Source organism: Neoarius graeffei, chromosome 10 (assembly GCF_027579695.1).
Source record: "Neoarius graeffei isolate fNeoGra1 chromosome 10, fNeoGra1.pri, whole genome shotgun sequence".
In the NCBI taxonomy this organism is placed as follows: domain Eukaryota; kingdom Metazoa; phylum Chordata; class Actinopteri; order Siluriformes; family Ariidae; genus Neoarius; species Neoarius graeffei.
The window spans coordinates 11,547,736-11,572,781 of NC_083578.1; the positions used below are offsets into that span (position 1 = coordinate 11,547,736).

The 25,046-nt window shown below is 40.8% G+C and overlaps 1 protein-coding gene across 3 annotated transcripts in view; it reads right to left on the minus strand.

The window, feature by feature from the left end:
• Positions 1 to 5,070: 5,070 nt before the first annotated feature.
• Positions 5,071 to 25,046, minus strand: part of tbc1d10aa (TBC1 domain family, member 10Aa) — a 43,105-nt gene continuing 23,129 nt past the window's right edge. For all 3 annotated transcript variants that reach the window (XM_060931290.1, XM_060931291.1, XM_060931289.1), the window contains 7 exons: positions 21,293 to 21,400; positions 20,869 to 20,975; positions 20,630 to 20,744; positions 20,413 to 20,478; positions 10,876 to 11,065; positions 10,643 to 10,797; positions 5,071 to 9,823 (listed from right to left, as the gene is read on the minus strand). In XM_060931290.1, coding sequence (XP_060787273.1) covers positions 9,026 to 9,823; positions 10,643 to 10,797; positions 10,876 to 11,065; positions 20,413 to 20,478; positions 20,630 to 20,744; positions 20,869 to 20,975; positions 21,293 to 21,400 — 1,539 coding nt within the window. In that variant the 3' untranslated portion in view covers positions 5,071 to 9,025. The remainder of the gene's footprint in view (positions 9,824 to 10,642; positions 10,798 to 10,875; positions 11,066 to 20,412; positions 20,479 to 20,629; positions 20,745 to 20,868; positions 20,976 to 21,292; positions 21,401 to 25,046) is intronic.

A 25,046-nucleotide genomic window follows, 5' to 3' on the forward strand; every position in this document is an offset into this window, starting at 1 on the left:
GGTCATGAGTTTGTGGCTTGTGATGTTTGATTTAGTTCTTGGAGGATCTCTGTGGAGGTGTGGATGAATATCTTATAATACTTCAACAGAACCTGTGGTTAAATGAAACTTGAGGACTGATTCTTATCATGTAAATCACATTCAACCACTGCACCCATCTGTACTTAGAGTTTTGCAGACTATAAAACCGGACTTGGAGATGAGAACTTAAAAAAAAAAACTCCACTGGAAAACCAGTAGTGTGTTTGTTCAATCTGACAACATGAGCCATGCAGGAACAACATCGTGCCCGTCATCAGCAGTGCTTTTTGAAGGCTTACATAAACACAAATGAGGCCAAACATGGCGCTTGTCTGGACAAGCAGTCATATTAATAGTCACAATGTTAATATTACTGCGAATGAAAACAGAATTAAATGGCAGCTCCTGTCCTGAAGGTTTGGGAACACGCAAAGCAAACGTCTGGGAATAGTGACAGTCTGAAAGGAGGTGTTTACGTTATTGTATAGAAAGACAAAAACACACTTAAATATAGTACTAAGTGGTGGAGGGTCCAAGCACCCTTTGCAAAATAGCATCGCCAAAAGTCAGTTTGTGGTAAGTTACACAGAACAACAAGAGACCAGAGATGAAGATACTGTCCATGTTTTGTGAGAGGAACTCATTGCTAACCTGTGAAATGCCTTCTGAAAGCTGATTGGCTAATGGTGGTTCACTTAGAGGAGTCAGACTTGAGTTTCCTGAGAAACAGGTATTTTAACTTGGCACCACCCCCTATGGACACCCCGTGTTTTGACCGTTAAGGTTGGTGTAACATCCATCCATCCATTATCCATAACTGCTTATCCTGTACAGGGTCGCGGGCAAGCTGGAGTCTATCCCAGCTGACTACGGGCGAGAGGCGGGGTACACCCTGGACACATCACCAGGTCATCACAGGTCTGACACATAGAGACAAACAACCATTCACACTCACATTCACACCTACAGTCAATTTAGAACCACTAATTAGCCTAACCTGCATGTCTTTGAACTGTGGGGGAAACCAGAGCACCCGGAGGAAACCCACGCGGACACGGGGAGAACATACAAACTCCACACAGAAAGGCCCCTGTCAGCCGCTGGGCTCGAACCCAGAGCCTTCTTGCTGTGAGGCGACAGTACTAACCACTACACCACCCATGCCGCTGTTGGCGTAACAGTGCCGGACAAATGAAATGATCTACCTGAGTGGAAGACCGATGAGTCCATGGACATGAATGCTGAAAAGGCAGATATGAGGACCTCGTCACTCACCAGAATATTCTACTGCACACTGTGTTGAACAAAGCCCTGGTGTTAGAGTTCATGAAAAATAAACACCCAGATATTTTTACCCATTTCACCAGCACCTGTTTGTTTGCAGTTTTTGGTTCAAATATCTATAGTATCCATTTGATTTGAGGTTTGTTTTTCAAAGAAAGATCACCAGTACCTTTATTTGTTTTGAGGTCACTAGTACCCATTTGTTTTTTGAGTTCTGGTTTAAAAATCACCAGTACATGTTTGTTTATAATTTTTGTTCAAGATCAGCAGCAGTCCAGGATTGGTTTGGGTTTTGTTTTAAGAGTAATCTTAAATTGGTTTGGGTTTTGTTTTAATCACCTGTACCTGTGTTTTGGAAAAATGTGCATGAAGCTCACACTTATCTGCATGTTCTTCAGCAGTCTCCAGTGCCTAAAAAGCTCACCTGTACCTGTGTGTGTTAGCAAGTGTGTTCAAAAATAACCAGTACCACCTGTATGTTCTCGGGTGTTTTTAAGGATTACCTGGGCCTCTGTTTTGGAAAATTATCTGCATGTTCTCAGATTTGTTTAAGGATCACCAGTATCTGTTTACAGTTTTTTTTAAACTGTCCGTAACATCTATATTGGTCTAGTAGACTGCAGAGGTCCAGGGCTGGATCAGAAGTATCTGTTTGTTTAGTTTTTTCTTGAAGGATCAACAGTATCCATTTGTTTACAGCTTTTGTTTAAGGATCACCAGTACCCATTTTAGTTTTTGTTTAAGGATCACCAGTATCAGTTTGTTTACAGCTTTTGTTTAAGGATCACCAACATCCGTTTGTTTAGTTTTTGTTTAAGGATCACCAGTTTCAATTTGTTTGGTTTTTGTTTAAGGATCACCAGTATCTGTTTGTTTAGTTTTTGTTTAAGGATCACCAGTATCTGTTTGTTTAGTTTTTGTTTAAGGATCACCAGTATCCACTTGTTTACAGCTTTTGTTTAAGGATCACCAGTATCTGTTTAGTTTTTGTTTAAGGATCACTAGTATCAGTTTGTTTACAGCTTTTGTTTAAGGATCACCAGTATCAGTTTGTTTGGTTTTTGTTTAAGGATCACCAGTATCTGTTTGTTTAGTTTTTGTTTAAGGATCACCAGTATCTGTTTGTTTAGTTTTTGTTTAAGGATCACCAGTATCCACTTGTTTACAGCTTTTGTTTAAGGATCACCAGTATCTGTTTAGTTTTTGTTTAAGGATCACTAGTATCAGTTTGTTTACAGCTTTTGTTTAAGGATCACCAACATCCGTTTGTTTAGTTTTTGTTTAAGGATCACCAGTATCAGTTTGTTTGGTTTTTGTTTAAGGATCACCAGTATCTGTTTGTTTAGTTTTTGTTTAAGGATCACCAGTATATGTTTGTTTACTTTTTGTTTAAGGATCACCAGTATCTGTTTGTTTAGTTTTTGTTTAAGGATCACCAGTATCTGTTTAGTTTTTGTTTAAGGATCACTAGTATCAGTTTGTTTACAGCTTTTGTTTAAGGATCACCAACATCCATTTGTTTAGTTTTTGTTTAAGGATCACCAGTATCAGTTTGTTTGGTTTTTGTTTAAGGATCACCAGTATCTGTTTGTTTAGTTTTTGTTTAAGGATCACCAGTCTCTGTTTTTGTTTAAGAATCACCAGTATCCACTTGTTTACAGCTTTTGTTTAAGGATCACCAGTATCTGTTTAGTTTTTGTTTAAGGATCACTAGTATCAGTTTGTTTACAGCTTTTGTTTAAGGATCACCAACATCCGTTTGTTTGGTTTTTGTTTAAGGATCACCAGTATCTGTTTGTTTAGTTTTTGTTTAAGGATCACCAGTATCTGTTTGTTTTTGTTTAAGAATCACCAGTATCCACTTGTTTACAGCTTTTGTTTAAGGATCACCAGTATCTGTTTAGTTTTTGTTTAAGGATCACTAGTATCAGTTTGTTTACAGCTTTTGTTTAAGGATCACCAGTATCAGTTTGTTTGGTTTTTGTTTAAGGATCACCAGTATCTGTTTGTTTAGTTTTTGTTTAAGGATCACCAGTATATGTTTGTTTAGTTTTTGTTTAAGGATCACCAGTATCTGTTTGTTTAGTTTTTGTTTAAGGATCACCAGTATCTGTTTAGTTTTTGTTTAAGGATCACTAGTATCAGTTTGTTTACAGCTTTTGTTTAAGGATCACCAACATCTGTTTGTTTGGTTTTTGTTTAAGGATCACCAGTATCTGTTTGTTTAGTTTTTGTTTAAGGATCACCAGTATCTGTTTGTTTTTGTTTAAGAATCACCAGTATCCACTTGTTTACAGCTTTTGTTTAAGGATCACCAGTATCTGTTTAGTTTTTGTTTAAAGATCACTAGTATCAGTTTGTTTACAGCTTTTGTTTAAGGATCACCAACATCCGTTTGTTTAGTTTTTGTTTAACCTCCTAGGGCTTAGCGGTCACATGCGTGGACAGCACTTTATGGAAATTCGGAACAAGAATCCACATATGTGGACATACTTTTTCTCTAAAAGTACATCTGATCAAAAGATGATGCTTAGTTTTTATTCTAATTAGGTTCTAATAAGCCCAAATAGCAAAGAGAAATAAAAAAAAATGCATGTAAAAAAACAGCTTGGGCCTTAGGAGGTTAAGGATCACCAGTATCCATTTGTTTAATTTTTGTTTAATTATCACCAGTATGTTTGTTTGCAGCTTTTGTTTAATGATCACCAATATCCATTTGTTTAATTTTTGTTTAAGGATCACCAGTATCTGTTTGCAGTTTTTGTTCATGGATCACCAGTATCCATTTGTTTAGTTTTTGTTGAAGGATCACCAGTTTCCATTTGTTTGCAGTTTATTACTTGTCAGTAACCTTTATCTTGATTACTGTAGACCACAGAGGTCCAGGGCTGGATCAGAAATATATGTTTGTTACAGTTTTTGTTTAATGATCACTAGTATTCGTTTGTTTCCAGTTTTTTTTTAACCTGTCCATAACCTCTATATTGGTCCCTGTAGATCACAGAGGTCTGGGGCTGGTGTTGATCAAAGGCTTCAAACTGTTAAAACATGATTTTGTAGCTATACAACGTATTATCAGCGTTGGTCAGTTGTGATCCTGATCCATTCGGCCCAGTGCGCACACACTTTTGGTTCTGTTCATCATTCCTGTAAAGCATCCTTGGGTTGGTGAAAGGCACAGTATAAACTTGTTGCTCATTATACTTTAACTCTACAGGTTATGCAACTCCGGATCTCTGGTGTTCTCCCGCCCTGTGAATCTCACAAGCCTTCATTTACCCTAGAAATGATAAAATATTAGAACTAGTGTGTTAATATAAAGCTGATTTACTTTGCAGCTGCAATATTGTCAGAGCTGCCGTTATAGGAAATCAATCAACACTTTCCAACCAATCAGAAAGGAGAATTCAGTAGTGCTGTAGTATAATGTTTCATTAAGTTCTTTACCTTTAATAATGGATTTAAACAATACAACTTGAACAGGGCATGAAAATGGCCTTTTGTGCTAATCATCTTTGTCCACTGTGGGTAGACCCCTGACCACCAATAACCCCAACACGCACCTCACTGATACCTGAAACTCAAAGGCAAGCAGACTAAAGTGCCCTCTAATTTTCCTGCTGTGAATAAAATTGCAGTTAACCCTGTTAACCTTCTGGCTCATCATTTCCCACAACAGAGTTAAAGAGATGAACACAAAAAACATTACATAACACACACATTCACTCAAGATAAAAAAAAAAAAACCAAAAAAAAAAAAACTCGTCTGGTTATTGTTTTTATTAGGAGACATCTGATTGTACAACATCTACAGAATAACAGATTTTTAGATTCGATGTAATATATTCGCCATATTGTTACTATGAACATCTCCCCAAATATTCAAATACCACCCTTAAGGATGACCTTTCCTGGGAAGTCAGCATTTCTGCTCCCACACAGCATCTCATTTCGAGTCCTTCTCGGAAAAAAAAATAAAAATTCCAATTATTAGTAAAGTTGTTTCTCTGATACAGTTTATAATAATATTGCAAATTATTAAAGGTTTAGCAGTTACGGTCGTGAAAGCAATATCATATACTCAATTTTGACAAAAAGGTAAGACAATAGAGCTAAATCTTTAGGAACATTTACAAAATAAAAGTTCAGTTCTTGAGTAGTAAATTTAGAAGTAAATTCTTATAAGTGTGTATAATAAAGTTCTCTGAAAATTAAAAAAAAAAACACAAACTAGTGTCACAAAGCTCCAGCCATTAGAAATAAAGTAACAGCTCGCATTAACAAGTTATGTAAGAATGAGTGCAACATGTAACGTGTAACAATGAACAAAACCGTTTACAAATATTTATTTGGCAGGGTTTTTTTCCCCCCTCTTTTAAGGCAACTTAACACGTGACACGTAATCCAGAACAAATTGAGCAGCAGTTAAGAGTTACAGGTTTTATTCAGGACTTATCCAAACATCTCTGGAACTCCTGGGATATCTGGATATACAGCTTTCAACTTGGCACACCTAGAAAACCGTTTAAAAAAAAAAGATAAAACTGATTAAATTTTTTTCAATTTTAAATCCACCTTGTGACGTTACGTCGTCTTGAAGATGCTCCAGTAACAGAAAACATTACGCTGACACTGGAGACTCCTTCCATAAACGTGAAAGACCACATCGACGATTATACATTTTCCTTTGTTGAATAACAAGCTCTTTATCATTAGTATTAGATTATATAGCTCCTCCACCACACAATTCCCTGCATAAGTAGAAAGATAATCAGCAATAAAGTTCTCAGTTTGACTTTTGTTTTTGCGCATAAAGTTTACAGGACGTGCCACTTTGTTAAGATTATGTTAATGAAAATTATGTGGTTATTATACGATTGTTGCGATCATCATGGAGCCGTGATGAATGAAATAGTTAAGGATGTGAAATACAAATCCAAAAACTAGGGCTGCTTTGGATAAAGGGGGTAAAAAATCTGCCAAATTAATACGCATGTACTGTATATTTCTGGAGTTTCCCTTCTGAAGGCTGGAAGGAGTAAAGACGCCTCAGGCACTTTAGCATATTTGTGAAGTGTGTGTGTACATTTCTTTGGATAAAGTAAGTCTGCCCTCTAGTGGCTGATGCAAGAAAACCATTCATCAAAGAGTTTCTCCCTTTCTCAGATGGTTTGCAGTTCCACCTGAGCAAACTGTAACATATAAAAGACCTGCTATTCAGTAGACATGTGCCAATAATCAATTCTACAACATATCACATGAACAATAAAAAAATACTCCTGCATTCGGTTCAGAAAGAGCTGGTTTCTGGAATAGTGGTGGAAAATTACGGCACAAATATATCACATCGTATCATATACGGTACGTGAGGCAAGACGTGTATGACAAAAAAAAAATTAAATCACCCTGCTTTGAATAACTATACGTTGAAATGAACTGAACTGAACGTAGTATTACTGGGTCGAGCGTTAGTGCCAGGTTTAAATATCTGATAACCTATGAATTAAGACTTTTTTGAAATCAATCAATACTCAGGAGAGCAAAAAAAAAACTGTTTATTCTGTCCACATTCACTGGATATGAGCAATCGTGCACTCTGATTGGCTAATCTACTACTAGGATATCAGCTCATATACTGTGAGAAAAAAAACAAAAATGGTGGAGCGCGTCAAGTCAGATATATCACTTTATTAAGTATTTAAAAGAAACAGAAATAGCTAAAAGAATATAGCCCCCCCCCCCAATATCTCCTATTCCACACTCCAGCCTAGTTGGTGGTGGTAATGTACCTTTATGTTGGTTTGCCAACCGCCAAAAAACCCTAAAGAAGAAGAAGAAAATGGTAGAGCGTGTTGCTGAACAAAACCGAGGACGAAATAAAAACTCAACTCAAAAGCAAATCCCGAAAAAATACAGAAGCAGCAAAATATGGAATAAAGGTATTTGATGGTAAGTTTTTTTTTTTTTTTTTTTTCAAGAATTATAGCATTTTCCACAAATTGCTACTGTCATTGTGCCGGTCGGTTTGCACTCTAAGTGGAAATTATTTTGTTGGATGTTTAGTATAAAGCTTTTATTCATCGAATTTGCAAAAAAATAAAAATGCTCCGTTTCTCAAAATCCAGTGAATGTGAATAGACTAAAATAGTGATTCCACTCAATCTCGTCGTACATGGCTTACAGCCGACTTGGTGCGATCAGCTCATGTATGACTTGATTTCATGGAATAACTTAAGTATAAAATAGCTGGACAGTCAACCAATTAAAAAAAATCTGAAATTATGAAACGTATTATCCCTTATTATTAAAATCATACGATTATAGAAGCAGTAATGATACCATACTGACTTAAAGGTGGCTTAATTAATTAAAGTAACAAGATATTGCAATCATAATCACCTAGCCCTACTAAACAGGCCACATTTTTTAAGCTGAGCTCAGAAATTGTCTCATAAGTCAAATTAAAATTTCACCAGACAAAAGTTTCAAGAATGCCAGAAACGTTGGGCTAAAGGTGTTTTTTAAAAAAAAAAAATAATTCCATATAAATGTGACAAATACACAGTAGTGCTACAAAAAGTGATATGAAAACTGAATATTGGCACATGCCCGCTGTGCAGATCTAACCAACGCCGTTAACGTACAAACGTGTTAAAATGACCTCATTTGTGTCAGAATGACATCACATGAACCTAATAAGAGAGTAAGAGAAAGCAGACTCAAAAGGAAGAGCCTCGGATGCAAAGCCTCTGATGCGGAGCCTCAAATGTCAAGCCATACACACACAGCCTCAGGAGGTAGATCCTCAGATGTACAGGTTCAGGCACAGAGCCACAGCCGTACAACCTCGGATATACAGCCTCAAACGCGGCGACTTGGATGTAAAGCATCAGATGTAGAGACTCGCACACAAAAACCTCAAATACTGGTCTGGGTTTGAGAGTTAAAAGTTAGTCCTAAAGTAGTGTCTCTCCACTTCCCAACAGATTTCGGGACTCGCATGTCAAAGTTCCAGGAATTTATTTTGTTTAACGCGTGTGTGTGTGGTCCCACATGGCAAGTGTGAGTCTAAGCCTCCATTACTGAAGTACACTCTAGCAGTTGAAGCCCTTTTTAGGTATATAAATAGTGACTGGAGATCATCTGGTGCAAAGCGTACAATTTGTCAGCCGTCCTCGACACCATCCATTAATGGACAGGAAATCTGAGTAGACCACAGCGTGACCGTGGTGGATGAATCTCAGCACCGCAGTGGCACCAAGATGGCGGTGTGCGAGATGCTGAAGACACAGTGTTTTCCCAGGACTTTCTCTGACATCACTGGACCTCAAATGACCTCTCGTTGTTTCTTTTCATCTTTCCGTAGTGAATAAGAGAAATACAATTCGTAGAAAAAGAAAGAAAAAAGGAGTTAAATTTACACCATTTTCCCCTCATCCCAAATCCAGTCAATCATCCAGGGCATTTTGGTGTCTGATTGAGTGTAAAACTAAAGACGACGTGAACATCAGACACCAAACACTTCGACAGCCTCTGGGGTGAACTGTGTAAATTTAATTTTAAATCATTTGTTTAAGAGTGAATAGACGTGCAGGTTATGCAACAACCAACCCCCTGCTCCTACTCAAATAAGCGACTGAACACAAAATTAATGTAAATATTGCTCCCAGCTCTGCAGCTTCCTGTTCCTCCAAGCCATCAGGTGGCGACAGTGAGCGAGTTACAAGTAGGTGTCCTCTGAGCCAGTGATGCTCTCTGTGGAGTTGTGCGGAGTGCTGTTTTTGTCCTCAGGACCAGCAGTCGATTCTTCGTCGTCATGTGCGTTGTGTGTTGGGCTTGGGGATGGAGACGGATCCAGAACGGCGGCCGAGTTTTCAGTATTATTAGGGAGGTCATCATGGTTAGGGACGGGTTCCAGAAATTGGACAGGAGGAGTGTCCAGCAGGTGAGAACGCCACTCTGGGGGTGATGTGTGTGTTGTAGGGGTGGTATGGAGTGATAGATTCTGCAGAGAGAGCGATTCTGCTGGTTTCTGGTTGAGGGAGGAATTCGAGGACGAGAGTTGCTGTGTAGAAGCGTTTGTCTCTCTGAGCTGATTTTCCTGCTTTATAGGGAGCGGAGGTGGATATGATGGTGGACTTGGAGGAACAACATCTTGATCATCTGTGGTCAGAGGCTGACTAGGAATTTCCAATACCTCACTAGGTTTAGACTCACTAGGTAGGGCGTAGGGGTTAGGGATGCTAGGAAACGGGGCTTGGTTTTTCTTCAAGGTGCCTCTCTTCTTCCTGTGGCCCGACTCGGACATTTCCTCAGGGATTGATGGGTACTGGACGATAATGGTGGGGTTCTGGCGGAGGTCATGGCGTGTATGAGGCTCGGTGGCCATGATGGCTCGAGCACTGTGCATTCTCTGGGGGGGTTTGCGGCTGGGCTCGCCGCGCTTCTTCTTCCAGCGCTTCAGCTGCGTACGGTGCTCGCGTTCCACGTCCCGTGCAGTGACCTGCAACTCCAGGATCTACAATAGAAATTAAGAATTAGAATGGTCTTCATTCCCATCCCATATAATAACCAGACCATCAAGGACATAGTAGCTCATCTTACTGCCATTAATACCACGACTACCAAAACAAACAGAACTGAAATGTGACAACGTGAGAGAGGACCAACCTCCACGACAAATTATTTACAACAAAGGACTAAGTTTTGTTCCCCTGGGGAAGATCAACCCAAAACATCAATCGGAAATTAATTTGCATGATAAATGAGAGAGGAGATACAATTCTAGTCAGAAGAAAACGTGTTAAGTTGACCTAGTTACTAATTTGCTAGCAAGAAATTGACAATACAACGACTAAGTTTTGTGCAGAAGGTCAAGTTCTATTAAATAAAACAATCAGAACTGAAATCCATTAAGAACTGAGGGAGGAGATATGATTTCATTGAAAATAAACAAATTGTTTACAACAGGAAAATCAAACAAACAAACGACCAAGTTTTGTTCCTCATGGGAAGATCGACCCAAAACATCGATCGGAGCTGAAATCGGATGAGAAATGAGAGAGGAAGTAAAATTCTAGTGAGAGACCTGGACAATTAATTAATTTGGCCTAATTACTAACTCGTTAGCAAAACAACAACCAAGTTGTGTGTGGAGTGATGAGTTCTTTCAAACAAAATAATCGGAATGGAAATCCGTGGAGAACTGGCAGAGGAGATACGATTTAACTGAATCATGGATGACGGACGCCACGCCATGGCAACAGCTCATTGGCCTTACGGCCAGGTGAGGTCATAATAAAAGGTACAAACGGTGTGCTTGGTGTGTGCGAGTTACCTGGTGCACTAAGAAAGCCTCCTGCATGTATCTGGGTTCAATTGCTCGGAGAACTTCCATAGTCTCATACTGACCCGGACAGGCCTTGAGCTTATCCCGAGACCCCAGCATGGACTTCAACAACACCAAACCCACACGGAATATAATCTTCACTCCTACACAGAGGGGGGGTGTTCAACAAGACCAACTCCACACAGAAATAAAAGCAGGACAAGTATGTGCTTGTGTCTGACCATCACACAGGAACATGTCCCACACTCGGAGGACCGAGGCCCAGGGCAGGGTTCTGGAGAAGGCGCACATGAACCACTCCATCATGTAGAGCACCGGCTCAATCTTGTGCTTGTCCAGGTGTCGATATGCCATAGGACACACTCGCTTCAACAGCGCATGCAGGATCTCTCCGTCCAGCTGAACCGCCTCCTGCATAGATACAACAACCGTTTACAATAACTTACTCTTATTAAATTATTCTTAAAAAAGAAAAACAAAACAACTGTATGAATATATTTAACTTAGCTTAAACTGACAAAGTACTGGTCATGCTTACAACATTAATCGTGCTTTATGTATTACTTATAGACAAAAGATGTGCACATTCAGTCCAAAAAAAAACCCCCACCGTAAAAGCACTTTTGTGGACAATTTTATTCCGTGAATTACCCATGGAGGCAGAACCACAGGGAGCAGCCATTGTTGACCGGAAGTGGCGTACAGTTGTTGATTCCGGGTTATCGGGTGCGAGTAAACAAGCAGTGTTCTGTGGGTTGAGGTTCCCAGTCAAGTAACTTCAGAGCACATTGATTAAATATAGATCTAATACTTGTAATAGATCTTTATGGCACATATCTATTATTTCATGGCATTATGTGCAAGCAGATTTGGTTGTACTTTGGGGTCGAGAGCTTCACTGGCGAAGCTCGGCAGGTTTAGAAAGAGTAGTTCATGTATTGAGATAAATATGTTCATGAGTTATTTATCATACAAGCATGATAAACATATTGACAGAAACTTTACACTTTACACTTTCCTATGTGCGCACTGCCAAATAATATAGTTTTTAAATGACCTAAATTAGATGAAACATAAAACTTGTCACCTTACTCGGTCAAACCGGAGCGCACACTTCCGCATTCATATTAAAAAAAAACAAAAACAAAAACAAAAAAACTATTCACATGCCCTGTGTCCGAAATCGCTCCCTATTCACTATTTAGTGAGGACGCCATTTTGTAGTGCTGTCCAAAATGGTAGTAAGGATTACACCCTATATAGTGCACTCACAGGGAGTAGTGAACGAGTGAGCAATTTCGGACACAGGGATGGTAACGACATGATGATCATGTTCACTCTTTTGGTTTCGATTGGTTTCTCTTTCGCGGTGGGAACGCCCAGCGTAAGCAGGATAAAATCTGTGACATCCCATTAGGGATACATATTTGGGCTATTTGGAGGTAAAATTTGTTGCTAGATGGCGTGCGGATTTTATGTGCTTCGGATGATTCATTTTATGATTCAGGGCAGCGATTCGGTTCAATCTTGAGAACTGCGACACTGATGATGAACGATGGCCTTTTTTTTTTTTTTAAACTTCGACTCGATCCAGCCAAAGATCAGCTCGAGTAAGTGTAAATATTTCTTATGAGCAGATCGGTTGATAATGTGTTATCTTCGACTAGTGTTTGTAACACGGGGTTCATTGACCAGTCCACTGCAGCCCAGACAATCGGACAAACCAACGACTGTGCATCACTACCGGTGCTGGAACAGCCCGGGGAACATGTCGCTGACTATGCCTGATTGGTGGAGCAGTGACTTAAAACTCGCGTGTACTTGACAAGAGCTTATGACGAACTTTACATGATGGAACCACTGGTATCATTTGTGATCTTTTGAAATAGCTAGTAATTAAAATTCACTATAGGTACACTAATTCTCTTACACTGAGAATCCATGATTCTAATAACATAATAAGAAAAATAAATCTCATCTCATCTCATTATCTCTAGCCGCTTTATCCTTCTACAGGGTTGCAGGCAAGCTGGAGCCTATCCCAGCTGACTACGGGCGAAAGGCGGGGTACACCCTGGACAAGTCGCCAGGTCATCACAGGGCTGACACATAGACACAGACAACCATTCACACTCACATTCACACCTACGCTCAATTTAGAGTCACCAGTTAACCTAACCTGCATGTCTTTGGACTGTGGGGGAAACCGGAGCACCCGGAGGAAACCCACGCGGACACGGGGAGAACATGCAAACTCCACACAGAAAGGCCCTTGCCGGCCCCGGGGCTCGAACCCAGGACCTTCTTGCTGTGAGGCGACAGCGCTAACCACTACACCACCGTGCCGCCCCAGAAAAATAAATTGAAACTGAAATCCAAATAAACACAGCAACACACATGCGCACAAACACAAGATGGCAGTGTCGAGTCGCCTCGTAAAGCAGAGCAGGGTGGGGTTTGTAGCTCTGATGTATAATTTTTAACAGACCCTATGATTTGAGCATAGTTACAAAACACCTAAATACCGAGTGCGACCGCTTCGGGCTGAACTGAGCTACAGTCGCTTCCGTCAGAGCTCGGTTACTTTTTCACATCACCCCCCTGAACACCTGCAATCCTTTGATAAACAGCTTTACCTGTTTTTATTAAAACATGCATTCAGTGTGGTTTCTTGTTTCTACTTTATTTATTTCTAGATTTGTATCCCAATTTTCTCTCCTATACTTTGTAATTCAAGCTACGGTTCTTAGTCCGCTTGTAAACTTGATGTATTACTTTATCCATTATTATTGGATTAGAATATATAAAAATCTCAGTTTGACTTGTCCCAGACTTACATGTATGTATTTTACTTTTTTTTCCCATTTAAAACAAACCAACAGCTCTCTCAAAACAGATCGTGAAAAGATCTGTAAAGAGAGAGGGGGGAAAACCCCATTAATTATACATTTTCTATGTTATGCTTTTAAAAAAAAAGCGGTTATTCTGTAGACCTGGATGTAGACCTTGATTTTGTATGATAATGAGCTTTGCTTTCATTGGTTGGCTTAAGTGAGGGCAGGGCCACAACCACTCCACTTTTCTTTCTTCCTACAATATTTTCTTCACACTCTTTTTCGATTATAGTGTTCTGCTGGCTTTTCATGCACAACTATTTCCCTGTATTATAAAAGGGAAAAAGTGTGGGTGTGGTTATCGTAATCATAAAGCAAAGTTTAAATGGGCGGGCGGGGGGGACAGAAATCTGAGAATGCTCGATGTTCAGTCTCATGTTGTAGGACTCAAGACCACTTTGGTTCTCAGCTGGCTCGCAAGTTGAACGAGTTGTGAACCAGCACCGGCCCCGAACCAGCCCTGGAACTGATTTGGTGGAAAAGGGGTATTTTTGAAGGTCTCGATCTCATTTTGGAGTCCACCACATGGTTACTCGGTCTTGTCTCGGTCTCGGGATTTTATTTCAAGCCCGGTCAAGACCACAACTGTGGGGATTTCACTAAATTGCCTGTGCACTGTCTGATTTATTTGTTAACATTGTTACTGTGATTAAATGTAAAATTTCCTGCTTCGAATGCAACCAATAATATGACTCATGGCTAATTTGAATTTTTTTTCTTCCTGTTAACAGCTATCACCCCTCCCCATCCCTTCACACACACACAGGTCTGGTTCTGGTCTTCACACGATCTTGCCCTATTTGGTCTTGACTTGATCTCAACCCCTCAAGGTCTTGGTCTTGATACATTTTGGTCTTGGTCATGACATGGTCTCGGTTTAGGTGGTCTTCACTACAACACTAGCTCAATGTAATAATCTCTAATACTCAGAGTAGCTGAAATGACCGATTAGACTGATCTGGAAACTTTCCAGGCTAATATTCTAACGAGCGAACTTGACATCCATTCACGTGAGACTCACAGCCTGCTATGGTACCAGTGTAGAATTGGCACTGTTCGACTCCAGATGTGCCAACTCAACTTATCACTAACATACGACACTCATTAATTGACTGTGACGGCTGAGTAAACCACCATTCACTGAAGGGAGTACGATTCGATCAGATTTGCTTCCCCAGCTGCACTTAATAAAAGCTCTTATGAAGGCTTGGCAAGGTGAAGTCTTGCGTCATGCAAGCATGTAGACGAATCAGCATGGCTGTATTCCAGGGTATACATCTCACATTTGTGTTTCATATGGGCTTTCTGGAATGGCTTTATCACACATATCTTGTTGATTTAGCTGAAAGGAAAGTAAGAGGGGATTTTTTTCATTAACAATATTTACAGTGTTTAAAAAAGGAAACAAGGCACCAGTTAAATTCTCAAATATCCTGCTGTACTTTTAGGACTACAAGATTTTCTTCCTTCAAGCAGGTGCTGATATTTATACAGAAAAGGATGTTTTACATAAATTTTGCATTAATAGTACAATTTTAAAAGTGATCTTATTTGCTAGTGTTTTGGGTTTTTTTAAGCAGCGAGTGTACAAACTTAGAAGATATGGTAGCTAGACATGAACCTCAACAGGCCAGATTTATTACATAAAATGTTCATTTCATTAAAATAATCTGATAAATTTGGTAAAATAAAAGTGGCTCAATATTTGTCTTGACTTTTTGAAAAGCATGAGTAGAAAACGTGCTTTTTTGGGGGGGGGGGGGGGGACTGAGTCATTTGAAAATTATTCTGTGGAGCAAGTTTAATAAACAGTCCATATGTATATATGCAGGGCTTCAGAAGAGGGCGTGGCTTTAACCAGAGGTAGAAATATCAGCGTGGTGCATGAAATTCTCTTCCTCAACCTCAGCTATATCAATCACTCGAGTTAGTAATTGGTCTCAAATACACACATGTGCAAGAATGTTTGTATCTTCTGACACCTGCAATATTCTATAACTGATATATTTGGTTCCATTTCCCAAAATATAAACAAAACAATCTTGGTCTTTCTTTGTACTTGAATGAAAGTAAAACGCTCCTGCTTGGGCCATTATTAAAAAATGTTCTGTTTCCGGTCCACCGGCCAGGTGAGTGCCGTTTATGCGGGTGAAAGGTTTTTTTTAAACGCCGGTTTTTCGACATTTTTTTCGGGTTCGTAAATCTAAAATCTAACTTGACATTTCCGCATTCCCAGGGCTTTCCACGAAGGCTCATACTAGCCAGCCATGACAAATAAGTAGCCAGCCGGGGGGATAAACACAAAAACTCCTGTGCACGCAGTTCCCAGGGTTAAGTGTATTTTCCACGGACCATTTATTTATTCACTTTACTCAAATACAAAGTAAAATGGCAGTAAATCTTCTTTCTTTTCTTGCGTATAGCATCATGAGGCGTTCCTGGCTTGTAAATCTCTTATTTTCGGTGCATGACACATTCACGCAACTAAGCATGCGCCGAGTGCGCGCGCACACCGCATGTCGGGGCGCGGATGAGTTACTCTCCCTTGATCAACGGTTCAGTTTGACATTATCGTCAGTCCGTTAGATAAACATTTAATTTTATTAAAATCGAAAATTAATATTTAGAGCCTGTGGGCTACAAAAATAGTCATTAAAGTAGCCGGCTGGACTTAATTGTGTGACCGGCGCTTGTGGAAAGCCCTGTCCAATCAGCTCTGCGCATGCGCTGTGCGGCACAAAAAAATGGCAGCCACCATGAAGGAAGGAGATCCGGAGTTTTCAAACATTTGCTTAAGTGTGAAATCGCAAAATGGTATTCTAGCGAACAAAAAAATAGTAAAGATTCAGAAAAACAAATCATTCAGTGATCATTTTAATAGTGTAATTTCATCTGAACTAGGCCTAACGGTCGATTAAGAACTACAAAAAGTCCGTGTGTCGGACATTTTAAGTACCTTTGTAAAAGTTTTGCAAATGTTGCAGTCAGCATTTAAAATGCTAACTTAAAGTTTTTGTACAAGTTTCAGTTGATTTAACTGTCATATTTTATTAAATGTGTCTGCTTTTGTAATAAAAAAAGTACTGAAAGAAAAAGCAAACGCAGCATTGCGATTTCTTATCCATCCATATATATAAAAAAATAAATAAATAAAAAAAAATCCCTCCCTCCCGACTGAAATTTTTTTTGCCCACCCGGTGGACAGGAAACTAATTTTTTTTTTTTTAAGGATGGCCTTGTGTAAATATTTTTGCATCCGACAGAATCCCAGCCCTGAAGCACATCTCTGCTCCCAGCATCATGTCCTGTGGATCTTTCTGTTAAGCTAGTTTGCTTCGTAATTGAATCTGTATTAGTACTGCTCAAAACACTGCTCATTCTGTATAATACTGTTTATTCTATCCACATTCACTGGATTTGAGCAATTGTGCGCTCTGATTGGCTACTAGGATATCAGCTCATATACAGGGAGTAGAGAAAAACAAAATGGTGGAGCGCATCAAGTCACTTTGTCATCAAGTATTTAAAAGAAACAGAAATAGCTGAAAAAATATAGCGGGGTCCCCCCCAGCAGAATATCTATTGTTCCACCCTCCAGCCCAGTCGGTGGCGGTAATGCACCTTTTAAGTTGGTTTACCAACCACCAAGAAACCCTAAAGAAGAAAAACAAAATGGCGGCACGTATTGCTGAACCAACCGAGGATGAAATAAAAACTCTACTTGAAAACAACCCCCCAAGGGAAAAAAAAAGAAAGCAACAAAAATTGGAATAAAAGTATTCGATGGTAAGAGTGTATCCTTTTTTTAAATTTATTTTTTCAAGAGTTATTATAGCAGCATTTTTCACAAATTGTTCCTGTCATTTCACCGGTTTGTTTACATTCTAAGCAGAAATTATTTTGTTGGATGTTTTGTAATATATAGATTTAGACACTGCCTAAAAGCGGAGCTCCCATCTGTTTCTGGGTTGTAGAATTTTCTTATATCATAGCCAGTCTCTTTTGTTTTATTTCTTTACTGGCTAGCACTGGCCACGTGGCGGTGTGTATGACTGGTAATTACCAACACTGGCCACGAGGCGGTGTGTATGACTGGTAATCACTAACACTGGCCACTAGGCGGTGTGTTTGACTGGTAATCACTAACACTGGCCACTAGGCGGTGTGTATGACTGGTAATCACTAACACTGGCCACTAGGCAGTGTGTATGACTGGTAATCACTAACACTGGCCACTAGGCGGTGTGTATGACTGGTAATCACTAACACTGGCCACGAGGCGGTGTGTATGACTGGCAATCACCAACACTGGCCACTAGGCGGCGTGTATGACTGGTAATCACTAACACTGGCCACTAGGCGGCGTGTATGACTGGTAATCACTAACACTGGCCACTAGGCGGCGTGTATGACTGGTAATCACTAACACTGGCCACTAGGCGGCGTGTATGACTGGTAATCACTAACACTGGCCACTAGGCGGCGTGTATGACTGGTAATCACTAACACTGGCCACTAGGCGGCGTGTATGACTGGTAATCACTAATACTGGCCACTAGGTGGTGTGTATGACTGGTAATCACTAACACTGGCCACTAGGCGGCGTGTATGACTGGTAATCACTAACACTGGCCACTAGGCGGCGTGTATGACTGGTAGTTACTAACACTGGCCACTAGGCGGCGTGTATGACTGGTAATTACTAACACTGGCCACTAGGCGACGTGTATGACTGGCAATTACTAACACTGGCCACTAGGCGGTGTGTATGACTGATAATCACTAAAGGCCTCTGCATGCTCTTGCGACAAGGCTTTCGCAGATAGCTTTTCGCAGACAGTTGTAATTTATTGTTGAGCGGGGAGAACTAGGCGTGCGCAATGTTATTCACCAGCACAACGCAAGGGGGCGCGAAGTCGCTAGGAGTAGTTGGTGGGTGTGGTTAGTGGAGTGTTTATCCTCTGGTTACTTATAACTAGAACTTTTTTTTTTTTTTATAATGACTAGAACTGGAGTCGTATAGATGTCCGTACTTCCTCACTTCCTCAATCAACCGCTCTTCGTGCTGCTCCATCTTCGCTCGTGTTTTTAAAAATGCCGGTCGTGAAAACAAAAACAGTGGTCACAATTTTTGGGAGGTGCGCGCAGAGCGTCTGCGAAGGTGGGGGGGCTACGCAGACGCCATCTGCGACGCTGTCTGCGAGGACTGGGTTGTCAGCATAAATTGGCCTTAACACTGGCCACTAGGCGGTGTGTATGACTGGTAATCACTAACACTGGCCACTAGGCGGCGTGTATGACTGGTAATTACTAACACTGGCCACTAGGCGGTGTGTATGACTGGTAATTACTAATACTGATCACTAGGCGGTGTGTATGACTGGTAATTACTAACACTGGCCACTAGGCGGTGTGTCTCATCTCATCTCATTATCTCAAGCCGCTTTATCCTTCTACAGGGTCGCAGGCAAGCTGGAGCCTATCCCAGCTGACTACGGGCGAAAGGCGGGGTACACCCTGGACAAGTCGCCAGATCATCACAGGGCTGACACATAGACACAGACAACCATTCACACTCACATTCACACCTACGCTCAATTTAGAGTCACCAGTTAACCTAACCTGCATGTCTTTGGACTGTGGGGGAAACCGGAGCACCCGGAGGAAACCCATGCGGACACGGGGAGAACATGCAAACTCCACACAGAAAGGCCCTCGCCGGCCCCGGGGCTCGAACCCAGGACCTTCTTGCTGTGAGGTGACAGCGCTAACCACTACACCACCGTGCCGCCCCTAGGCGGTGTGTATGACTGGTAATTACTAACACTGGCCACTAGGCGGTGTGTATGACTGGTAATTACTAACACTGGCCACTAGGCGGTGTGTATGACTGGTGGTACATGTACACTGAAACCACAAAAAAAATCGACTCGATGGGTTTACCATTTTTTCTTAGGTATGGTGCTCCGCTGGGAGCTCCGCTAATAAAGTTATTTATCGAATTTGTAAAAAATAAAAATGCTCCGGGCGGCACGGTGGTGTAGTGGTTAGCGCTGTCGCCTCACAGCAAGAAGGTCCTGGGTTCGAGCCCCGGGGCCGGCGAGGGCCTTTCTGTGTGGAGTTTGCATGTTCTCCCCGTGTCCGCGTGGGTTTCCTCCGGGTGCTCCGGTTTCCCCCACAGTCCAAAGACATGCAGGTTAGGTTAACTGGTGACTCTAAATTGACCGTAGGTGTGAATATGAGTGTGAATGGTTGTCTGTGTCTATGTGTCAGCCCTGTGATGACCTGGCGACTTTTCCAGGGTGTATCCCGCCTTTCGCCCGTAGTCAGCTGGGATAGGCTCCAGCTCGCCTGCAACCATGTAGAAGGATAAAGCGGCTAGAGATAATGAGATGAGATGAGATAAAAATGCTCCGTTTCTCAAAATCCAGTGAATGTGGCTCGAATAAAACAAACAATCAATCTCGTTGTACATGGCTTATAGCTATCAGCTCATGTACGACTCGATTTCATGGAATAACTTAAATATTCATATCCAGTTACATCCATCCAGCACATCTATTTATTTTTTATTAGAAACCAGTTTAAACTAGTGCATCTTGACCTTCCTGCATAAATAAAATGAGCAGCAATCATTTTGAAACCACTCTTGTTCCACAGAGCAAAATCTCTGCTGCTTTGTCTAGAGCTCGGACGCCACGCACTGCTTGGATTTTCCGCCTTGCTCTCGTGTTCAATCAAATTCGATTTTGATCCTGTTTGATCTTTGGAAATAACCAGTGAGATAATCCTTACAAATGAGCACAGGGCTGTAATTTATGGTGATGGTTCATGCAGAAGTGGAGCCAGTGAGCTCAGACTCACCAAGCCTGCACTGTAGTAACCGGGAAGGTATTTCTCACAGATCTGAACAAGACCCCAAAACGCATCCTACACAAACGGGGAGAGAAAGAGATACGGTAAGATCATGAAGAGGGAAAATGCTAATGTTGTTTTCCAGCTTTGATGATTCTACATATACATATACACACATACGTGTGTGTGTGTGTGTGTGAGAGAGAGAGAGAAGTGTGAGAATGACCTCAGCAGGCATGTGCATGAGCAGAACTGCAGCGATAGGAGCCTGAGCCTGGCAGTAACCTTCATCAGGCCTGTAGAGTGTGTAGGCCTTTAGTACCCGCAACAGATCCTGCTGCCTACACACACACACACAGATGGACAACCACATCAGAGAACTACATTATGAGAAAATTACAGAGGCTCTAAAATATCAGAATGGTGCCAAGCTGGACATGCGCATGTGTGCGCACACTCACTCACCCATGTCCTCCTCGTGACACAAACATCTCATGGAAAGGGAACTGTCTGTGTAAATCTCTCTCGATCACGTCTATCCACTTTGGATCGCCGTCCATTTTGTCCAGCTCCTGGAAACACCACCACACACGTTACAGCAGTTTTATAGTGGAATATTATAGAGGAATAACACACTCTAGGATGTGCTGTTATAGGAAGACAATCACACCACAAAGTGGTAACAGGAAGTCCATTTTGTGTCCGGCTTCACCACTTCACTCTGTCGTTACTCATTTTCCTACAACAGCACACTCCCACATGTGTTATTCCTTACATAACATGCATTCAGCTTCCAGTACATCCCCAATATAAATCATCTCTTCTTATCATTCTGAGAGATAGAGTGTGAGGGTGTGAGAGTGTGTGAGAGCACGCGTAGGGGTCTGACCTTGAACGTTTCGCTGTTTCGCTCCTTCTTTACTTTCCCTCCTGACAGGTAAAGCCAGGCTCTGCCTCTCATCGATGGAGGGATTCCTTTCTGACATCGCAGCCTCACCTGTACACGTGTGTGTGTGTGTGTGTGTGTGTGTGTGTGTGTGTGTGTGTGTGTGTGAGAGAGAGAGAGGGGGGGGGGGGAATCATTAGACACACAATCCACACTTGTTGGCACCCACACACAAACACACATCTCGAAAATGACCATGACGACGACCATCACTCCAGGTAGGAGGTGTACCCATGTTGGTGGGAAGTGATTCAAATGATACAAGCGTGAGTCAAATTACAAGCTTTTTTTCTTTTTGCATTGTTTAGTGCAAATAGGAGTTCCAGGATTTTGAAATTTTGTTCAGAGTGCTTAACGAGAAAAAAAAAAAAATTCAATTGTAATATATGACACTCTTAAGGTCTGCATTTGACTCACCATTGTAAAATTGTTCCAGTTTGAGTCGTATATTATTTTTAAAATATAACTTGACATGAATTGCTAAATGCACAAAAACAATTACAGGCTACTACTGTACATAGTCAAACAAGGCTCTCCTTTGAGGTGAGTGTGTGATGATTTCACTGTGTAGCTTGCATGCATGGAACTATTGGGGTAACTTGTCTACATCGGAGGATTTTACAATCAGCTGAAAATAAGATACAGATGCAAAAAGAAAAAGAAAGAAAGTGACCCACACATACACAAAATAATGCATATGTTAGCAATAGCACAAGTGCACACAGAGTTCAAAAAAAAAAAAAATATGCACAACTCCCAAAGCAAGACAACACACTCCGGAATGCCGTTCTTCATTTTCCCTGATTCACTGATTACAAAATGTTGTATTTAGATGCGCTGTAACTACTAAAGATTCAAAACGTTTTATTAATATTTGTACTTTTTTTTAAAGAACATAACACACTAATAATAAAATATTCCTCACTGCCCTTTTAATCATATTTTAAATACACAAATACATGTTCTAAAGGTGGACTGTATAACAAACAATTAATGCAGGGCTCGAAATTCGCGGTGGGCCTGAGGTGACTTAATTTGTCATTTGGCGGGTAATTCCTGTCACTAGCCAGCCCAGCTGGCTAGTTGAAAATAAAATAAAAAAAAAATATGAAGCGAAGATTCAGACTAGGGCTGTGCGATATATCGAATATACTCAATATATCTCCGAAAATTCTGTGTGAGATACATAAAATTATTATATCGTAACTATAGAGTATTTTATGGTCATCTGCCGACTTGCGTTTGTTTCGTGTTTGTTGCGTTTGTTTAAAACCTTTTCCGGTGGTTTTCTCCCTGTCCCTCAGGCAGTAACATGAGAGGCTGCCTAAGGGTATAAAAAAAACAATAACGTCAAACACTCGCCAACCAATCCCGGGTGACATCTCGGTACTGAAAGGAACTTGCAGGAAGATTTCCTAGTTTCGGTTTACAGCGCTGACTCAGTTCGTGCAATTGCTGGTGTTGCATAGGCTACCGTGTAAGCTCTCAATTTCAGCGACAAATTAAAAATGGAAGCGGACGAATTGGTTCCTAAAAGAACTAGTAAAGGGTCAGTCATCTGGCATTTTTTTGGATATCGTGAGGAGGACGTGGAACAGCAAATGCCAATTTGTAAAGTGTGCAAAAAAAAACAAACTGTCATCACGAAAGGCAGCAGCACTACAAATATGTTCCATCACCTGAAAACTCACCCGGTACAGTATGAAGAGTCTCTTAAACTCCGAACTACTTGCCCACGAACTAAACAAATTACCATAGTGGCCTCGTTCTCCAAAGCCACCCCATATGTTGCAATTTTCAAGATTGTTGAATAAAAATAGGTCTTATTTCAACTCAATTGTGATTAATCACGAACATGAAAATTTAAAATGTGTTGTTGAAAATTACCTGTAAAGTTAACCAAGAATGTTATTTAATCTGCAGGGATTGTAGTGAAAACAGTAAAGAGTAAAAGTTAGATTTCATGGGGTCCTTTAGAGGAGATTTCAATATATCGTATATCGTGAAATGGAGAAAATGTATGACGTTGTAGGAGTGTGTGACGTTATTGTTTTTTTTTTTTTTACCCCAGGCAGCCTCTCATGTTACTGCATGAGGGACAGGGAGAAAACCACCGGAAATGTTTTAAACAAACGCAACAAACACGAAACAAATGCAAGTCGGCAGATGACCATAAAATACTTGATAGTTGCGATATAATAATTTTATGTATCTCACACAGAATTTTCGGAGATATATTGAGTATATTCGATATAATCGCACAGCCCTAATGCTAGAACACTAACTTTGTTTAAGGGCCTAGTAAAGAATGCCAACATACTTGCTGCCAAAGTTTAAATCAACCACCCACTGCCATGATTAAAGATGCACATTGAAAAATAAAAATTCCCTGGTTGACTATGGAGCGATTCAATAAAACAAGCTTTTTTTTTTCCACCAGGCGTATTTTGTTTAATGTCAAATACTGAAAGGTCATGCGTGACAGTGACTTTACACTGCACTAGAAAGAAAGGGTAGTTTCCTCTGAATCATGATGTAGAACACTTTCATGCTGACTGAAACAATAAGCTCAGAATTGGCAAAAAGTATAAAACTATGTCCAGGCATTTCTTTGTCTATGTAAGCTTTAGAGAGCTAATCAAAAGGTCATAAAAGTTGACTTTTTAAAATCTAAATTATTCATCAACAGATAATTCATTCATTTGATGAATAAATTATTAATATATTAAACCAACAAATCAAAAAACTTTAACAAGAGTGCTCTGAGAGCACGATATCCCTCGCTGGCAACTGTGCCATAACTCTGGTAAAATGTGACTGAATTGAACTAAATTGCAATATGCGTATTACCGACATATAATAAAGAATCCTGATAAGTTTTGTGAAATTTGTCCAAAAATTGTGAAAGGAGTTGATTTCAGAAGGTGAGTACCCTTCCCAGGACGGACAGACGGACGGACATCACCACGACATAATCCCCCTTCGGGCCTTTCAGCCAGCGGGGGATAAAACCCATCCATCATCTGCAGCCGCTTATCCTGTCCTACAGAGTCGCAGGCAAGCTGGAGCCTATCCCAGCTGACTACGGGCGAAAGGCGGGGTACACCCTGGACAAGTCGCCAGGTCATCACAGGGCTGACACATAGACACAGACAACCATTCACACTCATATTCACACCTACGGTCAATTTAGAGCCACCAATTAGCCTAACCTGCATGTCTTTGGACTGTGGGGGAAACCGGAGCACCCGGAGGAAACCCACGCAAACACAGGGAGAACATGCAAACTCCACACAGAAAGGCCCTCGCCGGTCGCTGGGCTCGAACCCAGGACCTTCTTGCTGTGAGGCGACAGTGCTAACCACTACACCACCGTGCCGCCCTGGGGATAAAACCTTTTTGCCAAATTACATGAAATTCCTCCAAAAATTGTGAGCAGAGTTGATTTCAGAAGAACGTACACCCTCATAAAATTGTCAAAGTACACGTTATTTAATCAAGGGTCAAAACTCTGGGGAAAATTTTCACAAACGAAATTAAATCGCAATATACGTATTACCGTCATATAACAAGGCCTTTTGCCAAGCTTTGAGAAATTCATCCAAAAATTGTCAGAGGAGTTGATGTCAGAAAGCAAACACACCTTCATGAAATTGTCAAATTATAATTTTGTTAATCAAGGGCTGTAACTCTGGTA